At 34.9% G+C, this 22,729-nt stretch overlaps 1 protein-coding gene across 3 annotated transcripts in view; it reads left to right on the forward strand.

Moving 5' to 3' along the window:
- The window catches only part of FGD4 (FYVE, RhoGEF and PH domain containing 4), a 72,577-nt gene extending 50,501 nt beyond the window's left edge, over nucleotides 1–22,076 (forward strand). For all 3 annotated transcript variants that reach the window (XM_085324196.1, XM_085324194.1, XM_085324195.1), the window contains 11 exons: nucleotides 4,146–4,302; nucleotides 5,447–5,585; nucleotides 6,565–6,623; nucleotides 7,280–7,426; nucleotides 8,247–8,419; nucleotides 11,022–11,052; nucleotides 11,228–11,323; nucleotides 11,739–11,864; nucleotides 13,767–13,907; nucleotides 15,710–15,850; nucleotides 16,040–22,076. In XM_085324196.1, the coding sequence (XP_085180322.1) occupies nucleotides 4,146–4,302; nucleotides 5,447–5,585; nucleotides 6,565–6,623; nucleotides 7,280–7,426; nucleotides 8,247–8,419; nucleotides 11,022–11,052; nucleotides 11,228–11,323; nucleotides 11,739–11,864; nucleotides 13,767–13,907; nucleotides 15,710–15,850; nucleotides 16,040–16,297 (1,468 nt within the window). In that variant the 3' untranslated portion in view covers nucleotides 16,298–22,076. The remainder of the gene's footprint in view (nucleotides 1–4,145; nucleotides 4,303–5,446; nucleotides 5,586–6,564; nucleotides 6,624–7,279; nucleotides 7,427–8,246; nucleotides 8,420–11,021; nucleotides 11,053–11,227; nucleotides 11,324–11,738; nucleotides 11,865–13,766; nucleotides 13,908–15,709; nucleotides 15,851–16,039) is intronic.
- Nucleotides 22,077–22,729: the final 653 nt, after the last annotated feature.

The following is a 22,729-nucleotide window of genomic DNA, read 5'->3' on the forward strand; positions in this document are numbered from 1 at the left end:
TCAAACCATTGCTGCTTTCCTGTCTCATTTGAGAAAAGGGAATTCTTTACTAAAAATATATATATGTATTTTTGTGGATAACTTGGTCCGACTGTATCACATCAACACCTGTTTCATGTAATCTAGTGCATATCCAGCTACTATTTCCAGATACGCATTGATAGAACACCTTAAATGTTAAGAATCACAATAAAAAATAAGGAATAAGGTATTCTTGTGGCTTAGATGAACAGTCTTAGACCACACAGTATTGTTTTAGATCACAAGCTATCTGTATCCAGATTCTGTAAGATCATTTCTCAGTTTCCATTTAAAATGGAAGAATGGGTATCACAAGCAAAAATAGGATATCTCCAAATTTTCTATAATGCAAAAAATAAAACTTAAGCAGCATGAAATATAGCAAAATTTAATCCTTACGTTTGCATTCCTTGCACCATGACACTGTAAGATCCATTCATCCTCTTATATTAATTTATTTTTTCAAATGATGGTAAATATCAACCCAAGCCTAAAGATAGAGTGGATATTCATGAGAAATGGAATATAACTTACTATGATGATTCTTAAAAGTTGTTTGAACTACATTATGTCAGTGCTTTATATATATGAACTGAAATTTATAGTGCAACTTGTCTTCTGTGAGTGCGTACTATCTTGTCTATTTGCAAAATGCACACTGAGGACATGTAAAATTACATAGTTTTAGAGGCTGAAGAGTGCTTTTTTTAGGTGAGCTTTGACTACTGGTGCAAAGCTAATAGATTGCATCCTAAGGATATTACCTTTCCCACATTGCTTGGAAATAACCTCTCTGCTTTATCTGAGGCAGCTTGTTAAATGTCCTTAAAAGAGTGTGCTTTTGGGAGGAGTTGGATGAAAGGGTGCAGAGGAGGGCAAGAATTCCAGATTACTGCTGAAGGAAAGAACACACCACGCCACCCCCAGTCTCTGAAATGTCTGGCACAACAGCCTCTGCCAGGGTTCACTTTCCTCACCAATTCCCTTAATTAGTTATAGAAACTATTTGAATATTTCTTTTAGTAGTTCCATGCCCTTGTTCTGTTGGTTTTTTTTAGGTAAAAATTGCTGGATAAAACTTTCTCTGACACTTTCCCTGAGTTGTGGTTGGTTTTCAGCAATAGATTTTGAAACTGGGAGAGCAGATCAGAGGAAGTTGKCCTTGTTTTTCCTTGTCTCATTATGGTAGTCTGAAATGCAGCTTTCACATCTAGCATCTTTGGTCTGTTGTCTCCCRGTATAGATGGTGCTCAGTGAGTTCAACTCATAATACTGTTACGACACACAGATTTGTTTGATCTGAGCTATTGGCATAAGCTGGCACTCTCAATTGCCCCTTGTTCTTTAAATATTCAGTAAAATCTGTGATGAATGTCTTGATAAATATTGATAAACAATAAGCCTTTTTTAGAAGAAAAGGCAGTGGGAACCTCAACTTATCAGGTGGAAATGAAATTCAGSCTGACAGTTGCATCTTGAATGAGCTGCGCAACAGCTGGAGCTGAATATCTATTGTACAATGCACAGCTTGAAAACAGTAGAAAAAACCTCACTGCAGTATTTTTCCAAAGGAAAGCAGAGTGTAACAGACAGCCCAAATCAAAAAAAAATGTCCATCTAGCTCACTGTTTTGTACCCAAGGATGACCAATACCAGATGCCTGGGGAAGAACATAAGAACAGAGAGTCGTAGCTGCTGTGTGTGCATGTATTTGTATACATTGCTCTCATTTTTCTCATTCAAATTGTTTCACTCTGAACACAAAGTTTTAGAATCCATAGTGTCCTGTAGCAGTTTCAGGGCTGACCTACTCCTTATTACCTTTTGTTTTGAGTCTACAACTTAAAATTTTGTTTGATGCCTGCAGGCTGTTATATTGGAAGAGGGACCAAACAGTGGTTCTGTAGTCACATTTGCTGTGCCATGATTTTATAGACCTTTGCTTCAGCTGTTTTCTCGCTACCATGGCAGATTTAAAAGAGAKAGCACACATCATGATCAGTAGCTGAACTCTTTCAACCTCGAGGTTTTTGGAATGCTTTGGTGAACACCGTGTTGGTCTAGTAGCATAGAAGTGTGAGGTGGTGGTGTATACTCAGAACAGTACGAAGGCTTGCTCCTTGATGCTGGCTTTGTTGCCAGGTGATGGGCAGCGCTGTGATTTGGATCTATAGTATATCTATCCAACCTTTCTAGCTAAGAAAATGATAACTGTCCTGGAGTTATGGCAATTAGTAAATTCYGTGTTTTGGTTCACGGTGCCTACTGTTTGAGTAAGAAATGGACTAGTTATCTGTAGTCAGAAGTCCATCAAGGGATGATCTCAGAAGACTCTGACTTCGCCTGTCCTTCATATTCTTCCAGAGCTCTTTGTGCTCTGGACCTTGTCCTGCTTATCTGAAACGATAACGGATTTCTGTTTTTCCAGCCTCCGCGTGTTTGGACACAAAAAGGCCTTGCATGAAAGTTAGCTGTGAAAATTTAGTACATCCATAAAGGGTAAAATTGCAGTGTTCTGTATAAATTAGCTGCCATGGGTATCCAAGCAGCAGGCACAGCAAACTGTTCCTGCTTCCTGGTTTATAAAACTTCTGACATTTGCTTGTAACATCTGTCTAGTAATAGTTGTGAAACACTTAGGCTGAAGTATTTATTTTTTATGCCAATTTCTGTAGATACAAAGCAATGCTGCAGTCTTTTCTACTTTCAGCCTTTTAATTGGAAAAACCTTACAATGATTTAACTATGAAATTTATTTTAAAACTTTAATATCTGTATTTTTCCGTTGACCTTTAAAAAAGAATTCACCCTTCAGTTCTGTGGCATGGTTTGTGTTTTATTTAAGTTCAAAAGTATGCTGCTACATTGAAATAAAATGGCAACCCAGAGAAATACCATTCAGTGAGTAAAAGTAATGGATTTTTGTTTTAAACTGCTGGCTTGCCTTTGAGTGAGTGTGTGTGTGTGTTTTTGCTAAACCAGACTGGATATAGAAATAGCTGAACCTAATTAAGGGTGGTGAACCTTGGTGATTGCAGAGGCACCTTCCCCTCCTGCCTCCTTGCCAGGCACAGCAGGAGCTCACACCTYGGCCAGCTCCCACGGAGGTACTGCAAGCCCCCTCAGGCAGCTGGATGGGGGCCACCCTTTGGCAGCCCTGGACCAAGACACTTGGCTCTTTGGGCAATGTTTGCTGTTCAAATAGCTTTCCCTTCTGCTCACCTTTCTTCCTGGAGAAGCAGTGTATTGGAGTGGACTGCTGAAGTAAATGCTTCACTTTTCCTTCAACGATTAAAATAAAAAAAGAAAAAAAATGAAATATATACAYGGTATATACGGTACATTAAACTGCAGTTAAGCCACTACCACAACGTTGATCTTGGACTTTCAGAAATTCAGCAGTACAGAGTTTCAGAATATGTTCTTGAATWTGAAATGTAGACCATGTATTTCACACTGCAGTTCCAGGAGATGCATATGTACTGTTTTTGCTTTCTTCCTAGGCATCAAGAGATGCAGCTTCTCCACATGTCCTCCTCCCTCCATCAGTTAGCTAGTYTTTTCTGTTCTGTTTTATTGGCAGATGTTATCAATAATTGGGAAGACTGTGTGGAAGTTAGCACAAAAGGCTGGAATCTAAAGGATTCTCACTACTTCATGTTTTGTCAAATACTAATTGTAAAAAGCTGTAAATACCTGTACTTAGATATGGCATGGAAGAGGGAAGCTCTTTATGATACGGATTTAGACCTCAAACAAAATCACAAGTTAGGTATTTATAGGATGGAGTATGGTCAAAAGAAGATMATGTAGTTTAAGGAACTGTAAATGAAATAAATGAGGATGTGKTTTGTAAACAAAGCCTTTCATGTTTTTCATTATAGGKCACTTTTCTTCCTTTAGTGCTCCACACRACCTGTAAGCATTATAGATCATAAAAGAGGATATAAACAGTCTTTCTATGGTCATTTTGCTCAGTTTTAATCATTATGCTAGAACTCTATATGAGGTGATCCCAAACGGAAAGGATTCTCTATTAAAGGAAGCTCTCTGAAATGTTTTATAACCTTGCGTGACTTTTTTCTTTCCTGTTTGCTCTGAGATTCCACCCTCTTACTTTGCAGGACTACGACCCCCAGAATTGGAGATATTCTGCAAAAGTTAGCTCCTTTCCTCAAGATGTATGGAGAGTATGTGAAGAATTTTGATAAYGCAATGGAATTAGTGAAAATGTGGACTGAACGGTCACCTCTATTCAAGTTCATTATTCAAGACATTCAGGTAGTAGGAAGAGTGCTCCAAGTAATATGAGCATATGTAAAAATGTATATGATTTTTTTTGGGGGGGGGGACGACAAAAGGATTAAAGAGAAAATTAAATATCGAATCTCTCAGAATTAAGGGTTGTTTTTGTCCACTTCATACTGTATTATGTTTCTTCTCCTTCTCCCTGTGTATGTGCACAAATACACATGCAAATCCAGGCTTTCCACTGCAACCTAGAGGACCAAAGTGTAAAGGTTGAAACARGAGACTGAAAAATACTATATTTTGTCATAGATAATGTTTCAGGGAAAAATTATCTATCAGTGCAAAACTGTAGATCCTTGCATRGAATTTGTAAATACTGCATTAGCTTACAGCAGTGCAGTTTTCCAGAACRCTAAGCTTTATGTTAAGTATGAAATCCTAAATGCTGAGCCACAAAAGATGAAGCTTAGCAGTTGTGGCAATGCAGCATTCTTTTCAAAAATGCTTTTTATTCCCTCTARTGCTCCCTGTAGGCTTCTCTGGGAATTGGCAGCTATGTGTCTTCTGRCTGCAACTTAGCAGCTAGAAAAGGAAGAAGATATTTCTGCTTAAATCTTACTGCACTATAGATTATTGTGATTTTAAGTGAAGGATGCTAGCTGTTTGTATTTTAATGGAATCTTGTGATTCCATCTAAGAACATGGATGTGAACACACATCTTAAGATACTTCTAGCGGRGTTTACATTATGCATAAAGCTGAAAGAAAACATTCTTATCAGATAGATAAAATATACCTTAGGGCCCTTTGAAAAATGACTTTTTGCTAACACATGGTCTTGAGCTGCTTCTGCTAATTCAGTTGTTAGTTCCCTTGTTTTCTGAGTTAAGTTCACATACTTGGGAGTTTGGGAGGGTTTTTTCGATGGGACTTCTATTTATGAATTCTCTTGATTATTTAAAGAATTATTATTATTATTTTACAATAACTTTTAGGAAAGAATTTCTAATTATTTGGTTTGGTAAAGTAGTTTTCTGTTTTCTTTCAGAAGGGTTATAATGCATGTTTTAAAATACATTATTTATGCTTTATCAATCACAATTTTTATTTTATTGTATCCTGAAAAAATAATATTTTTTGCCTACTACATTTAAATATGTTTACAATTTCTTAGAAAGAAAAAGTGTGTGGAAATTTGACATTGCAACATCACATGCTAGAACCAGTACAACGCATTCCACGCTATGAGATGCTTCTAAAGGACTACCTAAGAAAATTGCCTCAGGATTCCCTAGACTGGAAAGATGCTGAAAGTAAATATTTACTAGAATTTAAAATAGTCATAATAAGACCTTAGTTAGAGGATACTGTAAATTAAAGCTATTTTCAGGAAATATAAGGTGAAAAAGCAAAGCCATTGTGAAAAGTCTGATAGAAATTCCTCAGAGGAGTTGTAGCATTTGAAAAAAATTTCCTTGGATAAYGGATAAAGTTAGTATTAAAAACTGCCTTTAGTATTCTTCTCTTGGAGTACATAAGTTTGCTTTAGTTTTGAAATTGCACGATGGTTTGCTTTGGGTAAAATTGGGGTTTTCTCTTTTTTTTGGCATTCTGTTTTGCTTTATGCACATATGACATGTATGTCTTTTTGTTTTAAATGGGGTATAGAGTGATTTTCTTTATAGGGAACTGATCTTTGTTTTTAAAAAAAGTGGAGTTAGTCTCAGTATCATATTTTTAAGTTCCTGTAGAGAAAAGAATAGCCCATTTTTAARATGTTTTCATCTATAGTTACACAAGGACAGTTAACAATTATCTCCACACACTATTCGAATTGCTTGCCAGACAATTTTTGGAAATAATTCATTGCTAAAAATCTTTTCCCAAATATTTKTAATATGAGCTGTTTTGACAATAAMTGTAGTATGACATTCTGGACTACTTTCTGAAAAGAGGGGAGAGAATCATGACTGTGCACATCACAAAAATGTGGTTCTAAGTATTGAAGGTCACTTGAAAGTAATCTGTAACAATTCCCTTCTGATCTTTCCAGATAATTATTTCAGTTTAGTAGCTGACTCTCCTGTGCTTTACACTTTACCTTGGTTACTTTTGGTTGATAATTTAAGAAACATTATTGAGTGTAAACTTTACATAAAATTTACAAACATCATTTTGTAGAATAATGCAATTGTCTATGTAATACACAAATATGTAAAAATGCAAAGTTTTGTTTATCGTGTTTTTTTTCTTACATCTATTTCATTTCTTCCATTTTTGTCTTCCATCTAGAATCCTTGGAAATTATATCCACTGCAGCAAGTCACTCTAATAGTGCAATAAGAAAAATGGTAAACAATTCTTTTTTTCCTTGTTCATTTTTTAATATTGTATTTGAGTATTTAGCAAAGCTAGGAAATTCTGTCAGTTGAATTTTGCCAGGAGTGGRAACTGCAAATCTTCCCTAAAATGGCAAAAGTTGTTTTCTTGGGTCCAAATGATTCCTGCTACTTCCTATATTTTTACAGCTCCTGGGGATGATAGACAAAATTTGGCTTTGCACCTAACTCTCTCAAGTGGAAACCAGGCAAGCTAAGTTCCTTTCCTGGCCTAAATTAGCTGACAACATATAGGACTCTTGACCTTTTTGCATCTGTTTCTGTAAATGAAAAGATAATGTTCATAAAGAGTAGTTAATGTTTCTCTACTGTGTGCAGTTGKCATGACTAGTGTTTCATTAAGTATGTGAAATGTTTTGGACAAGAAATAATGCATGCTATATGTATAAATGCATTTTTGAAAATTATCATCGAGATAACATTTCTAAAAGTATTCRTTAACATATCAAYTAGGTCAATCAATCTACATGGYTGACTGTATATACCAAGTATACRAATRTTTTTCAAGACTAACATTCTCCAGACTTACAAAGGTYCAGACATTTCATTTGATCATGGGTAACAATCTTTATGTTATTAAGTTTTCTAACTGTATTTTCACTGAAAAGGAGAATCTAAAGAAATTGTTAGAGATATATGAGATGCTCGGAGAAGAGGAAGACATTGTCAACCCTTCAAATGAGCTGATAAAAGAAGGACAAATCCTTAAACTTGCTGCTCGCAATACATCTGCTCAAGAACGATATCTTTTCTTAGTAAGTATGGTGGCCTCTATTTGGAGTGGCTTCATATTTTTCTAGACTGTTTCTATGAAATACAATTTAAATGAAGAGAGTTTCTCTTTTTAATAGTTAAATGTGAGAAAATTGGTTAACTTTTGTAGAACTGATTTTGTAACTACTTCTAGGCTGAGACTATAGGCATTTAAACATTATTTTAAAATCTGATTTTAATGAAGGAATATATATTTGTCTTGCCTGTGTATTTTTTCCTCTAATTTTGAGGATTTCAATAAGAATAAAACAGAAGATAGGTGGGGTTGTTTTTTTGAAGAAACATCTTGAAGATAATCCCCTCAAATAACAGTAGTTACAGTTTCTACAAAACCTAGTGCTTTTGGTGCAGGATAAATATCAACATATACACTGCCCAAAAGGACTTTTATTCTGCAGTTCAGAGAGTAGTTTCTACAAAATTGAGACATGAGAATTCTTTTAACAAGAGATTTACAGTGTTATAACATATCCACTCTAATACCAACTTTAATATCAAAATATCGACTGAAGTATCCACTTGAGTTGATAATAAATGTTAGGAAGACTGCTATATGTATAGAACAACTATCCTTATGTGCATTGAGACTGACTTTTAGTTTTATTTCTAAAACCCAGGAACAAATAAGAAAAATAAGTTGTCCTGAGTTTGAGCTTTGATTTTTCTTGTCTATCAACTGAGCAGAATAGAACCTGCTTTCTCACACTGAGTTTAGCTTTGTAATATTGTCCAGCTCAGTAGAAACTGTGGCTGTATCTGTGTTTCTGTTAATGTAAAGCCATATGCTTTCCCCTCCCCCAGTTTAACAACATGTTGCTCTACTGCGTCCCCAAATTCAGCTTGGTAGGATCAAAATTTTCAGTTCGAACCAGAGTTGGCATAGATGGTATGAAGATTATAGAGACTCATAATGAAGAATATCCACACACTTTTCAAGTGTCTGGAAAAGAGCGAACACTGGAGTTGCAGGCCAGGTAAGGCAAGTCTATTATCTAGTTTTTGGAGGATTAAATATATAYAAACATAAGAKTRGACTGACAGWGAATGGRTTTCATCTTAATATTAATGCTCTGRAAATAGCCTAGGCTGCTATTTTCAAGGGATAAATTATCATTGCTTATTTATTAATGAGTTAGTGGCACAGAATCTCTTGGAATATAAGATACACCTACAATGTGTAGTGCATTGCCTTGAAGAAACACCTAACATGGCTGTGAATGGAGCTGGCTGTAAAACTGCAAGCAGTGTTCCTAGCTGCTGCCAAGGCAATCTGCCTGAGTTAATCAAGCGCTCTGGGAAGCTAAGTGTGTTAGTCTGGGCAGCGCTGCTGCTTCTGATACCTGAGCTACCTTGGTACTGATGGCTCTCTTCACTTGAGGGCACTTCCACCCAAAAAAGCTCTCCCCTCACTCCAGTGGAGGTAGGTCCAGGGAACGTAGCTGTCTATGTTGGTAGAAGGGCATAGGCTTTCCTCCATTCCTCAAGCTTCTTCCAGTCTGCTTTTTTTACCCCTGGTCCCAGGTATCACTCTCACCTTGGAAGGAAGTTCTTCTTTTAGCTCTTGGATCCTTTCCTCAGATTGCACTCTTCTGGGTGATATTTTTTTGCTGTCCTTATTAGTCCTTTTATCCTCTTGCTACTGAGTTATCTTCCTTATCCTTCTTTTTGGGATATTTGGATTCCACTTTTCCTGTCAAGATCAGCCTACTTCAAGTAAAAGTAGAGTGCTTTCTTTATCTCCACCTCTCCTGCTGGAGCTGCTTAAACACCCTGTTCTTAGCAGTTAARATTTCATTGCAGAGAGGCAAGGGTTAAATAAGCACAAGGATGCCTATGAGACAKGCAGTTCTGTGGTGAAAGCATGTATTTGGGGATAAACAGGGGCTTGCAAGCTATTTTTCTTTAAGGAAAAAAAAAACAATATTTAATGAGAGTAGCAGAAATGTGCAGAAATGTACAGAAATATAGAAATTTAGCTACACTATGATTGAATTTGAAATCATATAAAATAATAAATATATACTTTGGTAAATAACAGAAAAAACTTTCCACTAAGGTCTCCAAAATGTTTTGGACTCATTTTTGRCTATCAGTCAAATCTACTAAAAATTGCTATATGATGTTTTGCCAAGTATTTAGTGACCTGTTTTGGCACAAGTCCACTTCAGTGGTCCTGTATGCTGCACCATCTGTAAAGTATTTTGTGATTGGAGGAAAACATCACCAAAAAAACCAAGTCTATATTGTAAACTTTCCAGCATTATCAGTACTTTAAAGGCTATTGCATCAGTTCATTTAGGTGCAAGAAGAACATGTTTTCAGGTTTTGCTTAATGAACTTTTTTAGAYTGCATTAATTCTGTTCAAAGTTTTGAAGGAGTAAGTACCAAGCTAAATCTTACTCAATTAGATTAGAATAATCCTGGTTAATGTATGAGTATTTAATGCAACCTGTACCTTAATGGTGTTAATTTATGAGCTCGTATTAACTTTGTGGTAACGTTTAGTTTCTCYTTGGGGTTTTCTTCACTGGCATACTTCTATTTATTTATTTTTCAGAATATCTTTTGAAAACATTTTGAGATAGTGGTTTTAAATAACTGGTAGAAAACTCCCTTAAGAGAYTTCTGATTTTGTAGGATGTTTAACAACTCAGCTAATTTTTATGKAAGTTGGTAGGGAGAAGTAGTAATTTCTCTGTAGAGAAACAAAATTTTGCATGTCAGATTTTTTTTCACATCATTGGAAGTGTCCCCCTGTTTGAACAGAGCCAGATATACTGTGGTGCTCATTCTCATATTCCTAATTTAAAGTTTACAGATAAACTGTGTTTGTTACCAGTATTGGCCAGCAGAGTTTGAAATATTACTGTTACTTGCAATATAAGGTGCTTTCCTAAAGGTTTGAATGCTGAAGTCCTAGTATGTATTCTAAAGATAAATCTGTCACACAAGATCAGAATAAAAAATGCCCTCTCATCACTGTCTTATCTGTAAGTACCTCATGTACCTGTTGAAAAGTCATCTATATCTGCCCAAATGCATAAAAGGAAAAATCTTGAAGTTTGGTTTATAATAAATACTAAAGCAGAGCTTTCCTTGTTTTAATTGGATATTTTTCTTACCACTACAGACAAATTTAAACAGCTAAAAACAAGAATAAGGAGATAATTTCTGTTGGGAAGGGAGGAAGATTTAAGAGATGCACAGGGGAAATGGGTGTTRGTATGTGAACTTAGTAGTTTACCAAATGAGGGAAGAAGAACATGAACCTAAATAATGAGGCATCCTCCTTTCCTATGCTCAAAAAAATGTCTGACAGTGAAGATATTACCACTTTTAAGTGCATTTGCATTTATTTTTTGACTTGAATTCAGTACTTAGTGATTGCAGACTTGTGAAACCTGAAGTCATGCATTTATTTATTTTTATTTCTGTTAGACAGTTAATGAGCACTATTGTTTTAYTTTCTGTACATGAGAATTGCTTCAGAACCTTGGCTTTTACAGCAAGTTGTTGATAGTGAGATAATGTTTTCTGAACTAGCTTTGGACTAATGTGTCAAATGTTTCTTTTAGTTCTGAACAAGATAAGGAAGAATGGATAAAGGTAAACTTATCTACATTCTTAACTATTTTTTCAATGCATTTTCACTGAAGCAATCAAAAAGTAATATTTGTATTTTCTGGCTGTAGCTTCTCTCTGTTAATCACTAAATGGTCAGTATGTAGGTAGTCTGTTGTAAATGCAGTATGTTTGAGCAGTTTCTCCATTGTTTCCCTAGGCGCTTCAAAACACTATAGAAGCTTTTCAGCAGAGGAATGAAACCTTCAGAAATGCTATTGCTAAAGAATATGAAGATATGCCTGTTGAAGTTTCTGTAAGTTGTTATCATACCACTGTAATCTTGTTAGTACCCATTCTGTTCTTGAATAACTGGAAGTAGTATATTGCAAAAGTTTGGTGTAAACTTCTTTTTCAAGGTCATCATTCTCATAGCAGAGGAACTACAAAGTAGTCATCTTGTTAGTAACTATTTTTCGTTACAATGCCAAATCTTATGAACAGACCTCTTTTTCCTAAAATGCATAATAGTGTACCCTTTCAGTGGTGTGAAATGATTTTTGACTGGGTTCTTTGTTATTTCTTGTGTAGATTTCAAAATGCATCTTGAGCTGTGTTTTGCCATTTCCTTTCCAGAGGAAGCGAATAATTATTTTCCCTATTAAAAGTACTATACAACTGACTCTCCTTTTTTATTTTGTTATTTTTTGTCTTCCTCCTCCTCCCCCCAGAACGCTGAGCTTGGGAAGAGAGCACCAAGGTGGATACGTGACAATGAAGTAACCATGTGCATGAAATGCAAAGAGCCTTTCAATGCACTGACAAGGAGAAGGCACCACTGTCGAGCATGTGGACATGTAAGTCCAAAACCCCATCTGCTGTAGCTTGTGAGCAGGCCCTGGAGGGGTATAAGCACATAATTGCCTTCTGGTGCTTCCTTGCTGTGCTGCAGTTTGTTGCTGAGCTTATGGCTGAAAGTTGGAGCTGTGTATAGCAAACCAAAGTAGGGTCCTCTGTCTCGTTTGATTGACAAAACCTATGGCAAATCGGAAGGTAATTTGCAGCAGAGGAAAATGCTCATTTGCGTAGAGAGTCTCAAACACCTAGAGAGATTACAYGGTTTCCAAACTGGCCTCACTGATSTCMACAGTTGCAAGACCCTGTCAAACTAGCATAAACCAGTGTTATCCCTGACAGCACTGGCTGTTCCCTGCTCCCATTCGATGATTCTCTCTCCTCTTTGCAAAGAGACTACGAAGCCGTGTGGTTCATCCTTTTTTTGCTGGATTAACCTGGATCTGTTCCCAGCTGGGCTCAGTGTATAGCTATGTCAACATACGTGAAGCATCAGGGAAAAAGCAGGCTGGGATGGCGAGAGAGCGTGACTGTTGCTTTCAGAATGTGGTGGTACAATAATGTATGCCACTTTTAAGTGACCATGAAATACTCATGTGACTTGAGAGTTTTCAGAAGCTAATGGCAATAGCTATATATATACTGTGCTTCCATTTCTTGCCACAAAGCAGCTATGCSTTTCTCCAGTAGATGGTAGTGCAGCCCAGCTTTAACTTTTGTCTCACTGGCTACCTGGTATGACTTCTTTCTAATGAAATGTGATATGTGGTATGAAGGCTTATATCCTTACAGCATTCACAACTCTGCTTTTGTACTCTGTAGAACACTAGAGAATTTTTCAGAAGCTCTGAGTTATTGCTAACTCAGTTGTCATATGTTTTTTTTCAGATTTTTKTGTCTTTAAACTCCTCCATCATTCTTAAGATCATATCTTTCCTTCCCCTCCCTCCCACCTTCTGGCAATTTGGATTCCTAACTACTTCCCTCTATTGCATTCTATCACAACTCCTTCCATTTTAATTTTAAAACACTGTTTCATGGGAATTAATTTGGGTCAGCTGTAGTGTCTTTGCAGAAGTTAATAATTGGAGATACGTAGCTCATATTCTCTAGAGATATTGTTTGAAGGTAGTGATCTAAATTAGTACTACAAATGCCTTGTCCACAATAAAACTTTATGTAGGTGTTCAAGTGGTTCCCGTCCACTTTTTCTACCTTTCTTTCTTGAAATAGCTACGCTTGTTTTCCCTGCAGGGCATCTCTTTCACCTGAAAGAACATTCCTGTGGAAAAATAATTCCAATGGAAGAACTTTTTCACACACTCTAGCATTTCAGTTTTCTTATATGTTTTGCAAACATATAAGACGTTTGCAAACATATGTGACATTGGCTTAATTATTTTGTGTATTAATCAACAGGTTCTCAAACTGTGAATTTAGTTTTTATTAGCAGGTTAAAAAGTTAGCCTTTCTGATTAAATTAAAATTTTATCTTTCAATTGTACATTTCTGGGATTATGTAGGAAACAAAAAGGTAAGTGTACYTTTCAACGCTGCCATTTAGAAAAACTGGAAGATTTTCTTCCTGCATCATGGCATATGCTATATTCTAATTCTATTCCTAATTTTAACCTACAGACATAATTGAAAGGCTAATGTGATTTTTGTAAGATATAAAATTTCTACCTATTTAAACAGTAAAAAACACTTCTAGTTAAGAAATAGTGTCACAAATTTGAGAAAAATCATGATTTTCATTTAAGTAAGTCATTATGGATATAGTAGTGTCATAAAGCAGTTATATTTTTTGGTTTGTATAATTAAAGAATATGTTATTAATAAATATAAAAATTAAATTTTAATTAAATTCTAGTGTATTAATTTTTCCTAACTTTCTTTCTAAGGTGGTTTGCTGGAAATGTTCTGATTATAAGGCTCATCTCGAATATGATGGCAATAAATTGAACAAAGTCTGTAAGGACTGTTATCATGTTATAATAGGTTGTACAGACAGTGAAGAAAAGAAGAAGAAAGGCATCCTGGAGGTATGTCATTGTAAAAATAATGAATGTGCATTGTTGCAAATAGTCTTGGCTCATCAGTACCTACCTACCATGAAAAATGGTAGGATTTTTGTGGGACTTTCTTTCCATTTTAGAAAAAAATGGGAATGATAAATGGACCAAGGAGAGCCCATCCAATAGATTCTGGTTTTTATCATTCATCTTTTTTAATACTACTATATTTCTTAAATCTTCTTTTAAAGTAGGAATTATGAGCCTTAAAATTTATTTGCTTTTTTCCAATTACATTAGCTAATGTGATAAAATATTACTTTTCCTTATAAATCCTGGGGKTTTTTTCCTTCTATGCTTAGGCCACCATAGCAACAAAAAACACTGCTACTATGATCAGTTATTCCTGATAACTGTATTACTAAACTTAAAGAACTGGGGATTGGAGAGAGGGCATGGGGAGGGAATGTCGCTATCTAGAGTCTGAGTAGGATACTGTTTTGATCAGTGTATACAACTGTATCCCTYTAAATCACCAAGTTACTCTTAGCTTTTAACACCTTGAGGGACTTRAGGGACCAACGTGAGCTTAGATACCCATGTTTTTCTTATGATCGGGGTGGGCGAAGTGAAATAGGCATCTTTAAATTGCAATCAACCTTAGCTTTTCTTAAATCTCCCTTTTTAGGCCCCTTTTAAATACCTAATTCAGAGTAGAGAAATTTTAACCTAAGTCTGTGAACATGTACACATATGTTTATCTTCGGGGTGCAGTGAAGATGGAATGACCCTTGAGGTGAATACTGACATAAAAAGAAAAAATAAGATACAGATTCCATATACAGTTCATAATGCACATTGGCTTGACTTTATCAAATATTACAAATGCGTAAGTTTAAAAAATGATACCAAAAATCCCCCTATGAAACACTTGCTTCTCTGAAAAATGAGCTTCCCTTCAAGCTTTTGACAAAGGCTTAATATGTTAGATGACAAAAAGTAAAGAGCACAGGATTCAATCAGCATATCTTTGAGCCCAAATGCTGTTTCTTGGTGTGATGACTTTATTAAGGTAGCTGCAGGAGCAACAGAGCCTTTTAGAAACATCCATCTATGTGACGGATCTTATGACAGCTGCGTAGCTGGCTGTCCTGTGGCAGCATCCAGCCAGCACCACTACTGAAAAAAAAAAAAATCATGCCAAGAAAATCATCTTGTGATGATTTCTGTTCTTGCCACCGAATCATCTTGTGTTCTTTGTGTTCTTCTCAGGATCACTATTTAACCTGAGCAGTATGTCATTCTRTCTTCCAGGCTTGAAGCAATTCACCTAATCTTTTATGTAGAACTAGCGATTGCATTCTTATATTATCTTTAGAAATGTGKTCACATTTTATTCTATTATGATATTTTGACTAATGAAATAGAGTAGTTGTCATGTTGGATAGGTAGTAGCACTTGAATGCTTAACATCAGGTTACCTTAGAAGTAAGACATTGTTATAGATACTAAGCTATAGACAATGTCTATATGGTGCCAGAATGACATCTACAGTGATCCAGAAGCTTATAATCCAAAAATATCAGCGTTAGAAAGAGCTGATTGCATGTGTTAAGACCGTGTGTATGTTACTGTACGTATGTAATATATAAATATTCTCCATAAGTCCAGTCTTCCATCATCTTAATTGGGTATTTGCCCAAGCTCTTATGTAGATGTTAGCCAAGATTTGATAGGAGTGGTATTGTATTTCAGCTTTGCTGTTTTGTGCATTTTTAGTCTTTATTTAAGGAAAGTTTATTTTCTTTTTTATGCTTTATACTGTCGCCTAGATTGAATCTGCTGAAGTCTCTGGAAATAGTGTCATATGTAGCTTTCTTCAATATATGGAAAAATCAAAGCCCTGGCAGAAAGCATGGTGTGTTATACCTAAACAGGAAGCTCTTGTGCTGTACATGTATGGTGCTCCACAGGTATGTGAAGAGGAAAATGAAATTTTTTAATAATTACTTGTCATTGACATCTGAGGAAGAGAAGTCAAATAGCTTGGGAATGGAGAAAAAAAAAMCAAAGGTTTTTACAAACCTATACAGTAAACCAGAAGTAGCAGGGAGATTAGTGGATTGTTCTTTTTTTAATCAGAAACTATTCCATCTTTTTAGGATGTTAGAGCTCTGGCTACAATTCCACTTCTGGGCTATACTGTAGATGACACTCCAAGAAGTGCTGACCTCCCACACAGCTTCAAACTGACTCAATCTAAATCAGTACATAGCTTTGCTGCGGACAATGAGGAACTAAAACAGAAATGGCTAAAAGTTATTCATTTAGCTGTCAAAGGTGAGACACCAGAATGTCAAAATGAACTGCAAGTGAATTTAGAGGAGCAGTCTGAATCATCTAAAAAATCTGAATGCTGAAGCTCAAGAACACATGGTATTTTAAATTGAATTTGTGGTTAACTTTCTTTGTGTTAACCTTCCTTTGCTCAATCAAAAAAAAAAAAAAAAAAAAAAAAAACTTCTAACTACCATACACATCTTGGCACTTTATGTTTGGGAAAAATTCTGGTCTTTTTAGGGATCTTTTTCTTATATTTATGTTTTGTCAATAAAGGTAATGTACAGGTTCATTTCAGAGACTTTAAAAAAAATGTGAATGCTATTAAAAATACCTTCTAACCTTAGCATATTACTTGTTTGTCRTGATGCAGATCTTTTTGAAAATTCTAATTGCTATTTGATTAAAGTTTGCTACTTTCCTGAAGAATGCAAATATTGACGCTTCCTACTTACATGTTAGGACTTGCAACAGGATAAAAGATATACCTCCACATTGCCAAAATAGATCTGTAGTTAAATATGCAGGGACAGTTTGGTTTAATGTATGTAGTTTATAGATGTAATTCCACAGAGCTGTACATATGTTGTATTCATTCGTTTCTTTTTTTAATTAAAGTATTGCAAATTGTTTTTACAGGTATATTGGCTTTTAAAGTTTCAATTGATAAAGAAAACAATCTAGTGATTTTCAATCTAGAATATCTAAAATATGAGAAAACAATATATAATATATGTACAGTATTAAAAATGTACAATGCTTGATTTTTGCTTTGATTTCATGATACTGGGTTCCTATCAGTAAATAATTTATTTAAAAAGCATGTTTTCCATTTGAAATTAAACAGAATCCTAAATTAACAAATACTGTTCAGTGACTTGTTTTAATAGCTGACATGTAATGATCTTGATAGTTTTATGCATTAAAAAAAATAGCAGTAATTTAAGTGGCATGCAATGGGCAAGTAAGTTCCAGTTGTGTTTAAAAGAATAGTTGCTTTTCTTCAGTGTCCTATCACTGTTACTTTTTAAGAGTGCAGTAGTCAATTGCTAAAAAGCAGTATGTGGTTTGAGAAAGTGAACAGATTCTAGTAATCTTCTGGGTTCTTGTATTTTTGCTATTATGGTTTTTTGAACATTTTGAACTTTCAAAAATATTTTAATTTTTGCAGAAGGCTAAATATTGCAATACTTATTTATGACAATAATTTTCAAGGATTACTGTTGTAATGTGGCACCTGCATTATATGAATTCTAGTATGAAATCTGAGCCTGCAAATCTGAAGTTGCATTAATAGACCTTATTTGCATTCCACTTCTTGGAATAAAGATTTGTGGGCCTTATGGTATTAAGTCCACTGTGAACTTCCATTCCTATTAGGCTATTTATATACAGAGGCAAATAACTTTCCCAGTTGAGAATTTTCACTGTAACATCCTTGGATGAAATACAGTAAATACAGGGGTAGGGATTGACTATCAATAGATAATTGAAGTTGTTTCCATCTTTTCTTTTCTGACTCCTCAAAGGAAGGAAAATATTTAACCTCTACAATCAACTTTCATGAGAATATTCAGCAGTCTTGCTTCTCAAATATAACTGCTGATTTTAGAACATCTCAAGCTAAACAGCTCAGGTAAAGTCCAGTTTTGTAAGTAACACTAGAGCAGACTTAGACTGGACCCTTTCTGTAATGAGTTTTCAAAACAAACTATTCACTAAAATCTCACTCTGTTCTTTTTGTGACACTTGAAAAGTTATTCCTTTTATTTAGCAGTCACCTCTGTTTTTAGTGTTGTGCATACCTGAGTGCAAAGAGTCTACCGTTCTCTCCTACAAATTCCATACAACCTAATGTTAGTGGGCTGAGTTTTGAGCTTAGTCACACAAATCTAAAACCTACCATGGGTTTTACACTTCAAAGCATTACACTAGCATTGGTAGTATCAGAACATGGCTTTGYAGAGTAGGAACTCCACAACTGACATTGTACGTGTCAGTTCTGAATTTTCCCTGGGTGTATTCTGCATGTAACTTAGCTTGATATTACTTTAATGTTATCTGATGTACAAGCTCTTCTGTAATTCTCTGAACATAAGTTACTTCTACAGCAAGCTATATTTACCTTTAGTTATAGGTACCTCAAGCCCTTTTAAATTCATTTTGGTGGGTACAAACAAATCTTCATCTAAGTCTTCCCAGCTGTTACGATGTGTCATGTGTACACCTTGGATAGGGATGGAGAAACATTCAGGTAAGCAAGAACATTATGTCTGTGGCTGTATTATCTTTCCATGGCCTTCTCCTGAAAGTGGGTATCTTCTAAAAAAAAACCTCAGATACACTTGTRGGCTCTGCAGGGCCTTCTTACTACATCCTAATGTATTATAACTTTACTTCTCACGTTCAGCTTGCTCAGTGTATGGGGATAAGTTGCCTTAAGGAAGACCCTAAATAAGATGGATTATCAAAATAATGTGATGGTGTGATGGCAATCATGYACCACATTATCTTTTCTAAGCTCCTGCCAACTTCGTTCTGAGCCAAGTAGGAAGACCTATTCCAGCTAAATTATTATGGAAAATTAAGAAGCAGCAACTTTTGGGCTGCCTTATTGCTATAATGGTATTGAGTGGAATCTGAGACTGCTTGATTGATTTCAGCATCTCTCAAGTGAAGCCTTATAGGTGGGCATAAACATGTAGGTTTCGGATAAAGCTAGCATTAGGAGTTATTTATTTGGATGTTAGCCTCATGTTTACTTTAAGCCATTGAAGTTTATATAGCAGGATATTTTATTTTCCTAGTGAGACTTATTTCATATTCTCGTAATTAATTGTGTGCTCAGAATTGTTCTCCTCTGACTTGGAATGTAACGATACTCAAATGTATGGTTCTGTGTGTATTTTGTAGCAGAAGTGAGTTCCACCAATTTTAAATGAAATACAGAAGATGGAAAAGTTGCTTCTAGATTTAACCACTCCTCTAAACRTTTTACTCCATTCTCCACAGATTAACCCACATACAGCATCCAAAACTTTTTATTTAATTTTAAATTATGACTGCAAAGGGACAAGTTCAAAGCAATAACTGCTATAGCTTAATTATCATTACTAAAGCAGCCAAGTGATGGATTAAAATCTTAGTTCTAACATGGTATATGTTGCTCCCGTTTCAGCTGTTAAACTAAAGAAAGCATTAAATCTTGCTAGCATAAAGCTGTCCATGTAGGGAATAAACTACAACTGAGAATTCATTCATAATATATGAACATACATGAATGGCTCTGCTGCATTACTTAAGCTTTGTTAATTCCTGTGTTCAAGAAATGCTTGTTTCTCACTTTAAAAAATGATCACTCTCTGTTGTGCAATTTAAAGCTGATCAAACTTTTTTGTGCTTTTTTGTCCATATTCAAACAGGACAATGGCCTAATTTCATCATGACATTTATTTGAAACATTTATTTTCAATATGACCTAATGTTTTTACTCTTATATTAGAAAAATAGTGTATCATGACATCAGCATGTTTGCACCATTCTTCCAAGTCTTCTAAAAATTGTTTTCTTGTATCAGGTACTCCTACTTGGCTGAGGAATTGCTGTAAAATCTCTAGGATCTAGTAGTTTCAAACTTTGAGTAGTTTTGTTCACTCCAAAAGATACTTCGTTTTTAGTGTGCAAAATAAATATTGAGAACAGAAAATATTCTCTTCTATTTGGAGTAGAATGTTAGTAGAATGTTAAAAGCATGTAAAACATAATGGCACCATTTTATACAAAACCATCTCAAGTGCTTTATATAACTCTTCAAAGATTATAAATCCATTTTGTAGGACAAGGAGGTTTTTTGTATTTTTTAAAAAATGCATGAAACTGATGCACTTATTAAATGTAGGATAAAACACCACTACATAAGCTTTAGAAGAAGTTAAAGAATAGATGTGGTCTAAAGAATTTCAAGTGGAGTCAGGAAAAAAAGAAAAAATATATATATATGGTTATATTCACATATGTATATATATGTATATTTCAGTGGGAAAGATGGAGAAACACTTGACAGGTTCTTGGGGCGTTCTTGATTTTTTTTCTAATTGCAACCACAGAGCTGGTATGAAAACTGGTCAGCCCTTCATTTCAAGACCAGGATAAATGAAATGAATTTCAGAAGCAATAGCCCAGATTTTCTCTTTGAGACTTTAATTTTAGGAGTTTCTTGTATTAAAGGAAAGACTTTCAAGGAAAACAAACATTCCACATACAAGTAATTCTAAGCAATAAAAAGGAGCTTTCTCCATTAAAAAAAAAAAAAAAAAAAAGGCATAGCCCTGTTAGAGCTACTATAGCTGCAATGATTTAAATTCATGTAGAATCTGCCTTATATTATGTAAAGACATTTGCAGAAAAACACGATCTCTAGAAATTAAGACCAGCTCACTTACTGTGTCTTACCTGGAATGACAGCAGTGAGTGTAAGCAGCTGGTAATGTAACATCTGAAAACAAATAAATGATTGGAGAAGAGAAATAATTTGTTGACAGTCCTTCAAGTAAATCCATTAGTGATACAAGGTCAATTTTAGTTTGTAGTATATTGTTCTATTTGAAAACTAAAATGAAATATATGGAGTTATGTTTTTCCTCCAACCTGTGCCCTATCAGTACGAGGAATTTACCTAGCTGATTCTGAGCCATAGGTCTGTAGGGAAGTATTCTTTGGATAGGATTTTTAATCTGCTAGTCAAATTGCCTAAATCTTTCTCCTGTAATAGAACATAATGGTAACTTAATGCATATGTATATATTTTTGAGACTATTATAATATAGAAATGACTTGTTTTGGGCAGTACAGCAGTATTTTACAATCAGAAATACACTGTGATGCATTTAAAATATAATCTATATTGACAATGTTGAGTATACTTTTCAGGAGTAAAAAATCAACAGAAGTGGACCTACTTTTGTAGCATGTTTACTATTTCCAACTAATTTTTAAAAATAAGCTAAAATTCATAAGGCATTCAGTCTGCTTTCTATAAAACCTCTTGATTAAATTTATCCCCCAACTTATCCATAGCATTTCACTTTCTTCCCTTCTTCCTAGCACAAGTGAATGTAGACTGTGTTTTTCTCTACTAAAATCTTCAAGCAGATTTCTATGAATAAAACATGTTTTTCAGCTAGTGTGTAACACCAACCTACTTCAGTTTATAGTTCAGTCTTGTAGATTCATTAACTATTTATGGTGAATATTTACAGAAAAGGAGGTAACTGTGTCAAAGCGTTTTTGCATGTATGTGCCCTAGTATTATTCAGAAACGCAAATTTGTTACGTACAGGGAATTTGCAATAGAAATTTCATATTTTTTACTTGTATATTCTCCATTCTGCAGCCTTCAAGGAGGATTAATACTTTAATTGTAGTGGGAGCTGAATCAGATGTAGTATGTGACATCAGAATTGTAGGCTATGCACTGTAATTCCTCTTCATTATGAAAGCATTATTTCTGGTTTTAATTTGAGAAAACATATTTTTTGTTTGTAAAAATACTAATATTTTGAAGAGGTGTAAATTTGTTCTGGTTTTGCAATAAACTGAAGAATATTAAAAACGTGAAATTTAAACGCCATTGTAACTTGTGCAAATGTAAGTGGTAATTTTTATGGTCAAGAAATATATGAATGTAAAATATTTGCAGATATTGTATATATTTTCTGTAATATATGTATATGTGGACATAAAGTGGGAGTTGGAGAATTGTAAAAATTAAGCACTTTAATTTCTGTTGAGTACTTAAAAAAAAAAATAAATTTGTATCCTGTAAAATAAAAGCATCATTAAATAGGTATTGCTGGCTAACTTTTTTGTCTGTTATTTACTTTCCACATTCATGAACTTTTTAGAATGTATTTTTAATTGTGTAAGTGACTGCAAGGACCTATCTGTCTTGGAACTCAGGTATCAAATTTGCTGAAGTGCTGGCTACTCACTGGTGTAGGATATAGTCTGAATATATGAAGGCTTACATGTAATGCCATGAGGTACATATAGTGCTGTATGCCCTGAAGATTAAAGTTTGAGACATCTCAAATTGGGCAGATAAAACATGGGGCTACTATAATCCTTCACAATTTAGATCCAGATTTCTGTAATGGGAATAATAATGTGCTGTCACCTGAATATGAAAGTATTTTTGAAACAAATTGACTGCTACATTGCAAGCATTATAGGAAAGCCCGTAAGGAAATGTATGTTTTCAGTGTAGCACCGCATCTTTCTTACTGTTACTCAAGCCCTTCTCTGAACAAAAGGATAAAACAAAGCATTGAGCAGTTGCTCAGTCTAAGTAAGCTCTTGTGTACTGAATTAAAGTGGTGCTGTAGCTGTATCATAATCATAGGGACAGGCAGCTTTGATTCTTTAAATCTGTTCACTAGCAAAACACATGCTGTCTGTAGAAGTACCATTTAAACTTCAGCTACTCCTTTTATAAGTATCATTTAACAGACAGA

Source organism: Rhea americana, unplaced genomic scaffold, assembly GCF_003343005.1.
Source record: "Rhea americana isolate MKP2758 unplaced genomic scaffold, rheAme1 scaffold_9, whole genome shotgun sequence".
In the NCBI taxonomy this organism is placed as follows: domain Eukaryota; kingdom Metazoa; phylum Chordata; class Aves; order Rheiformes; family Rheidae; genus Rhea; species Rhea americana.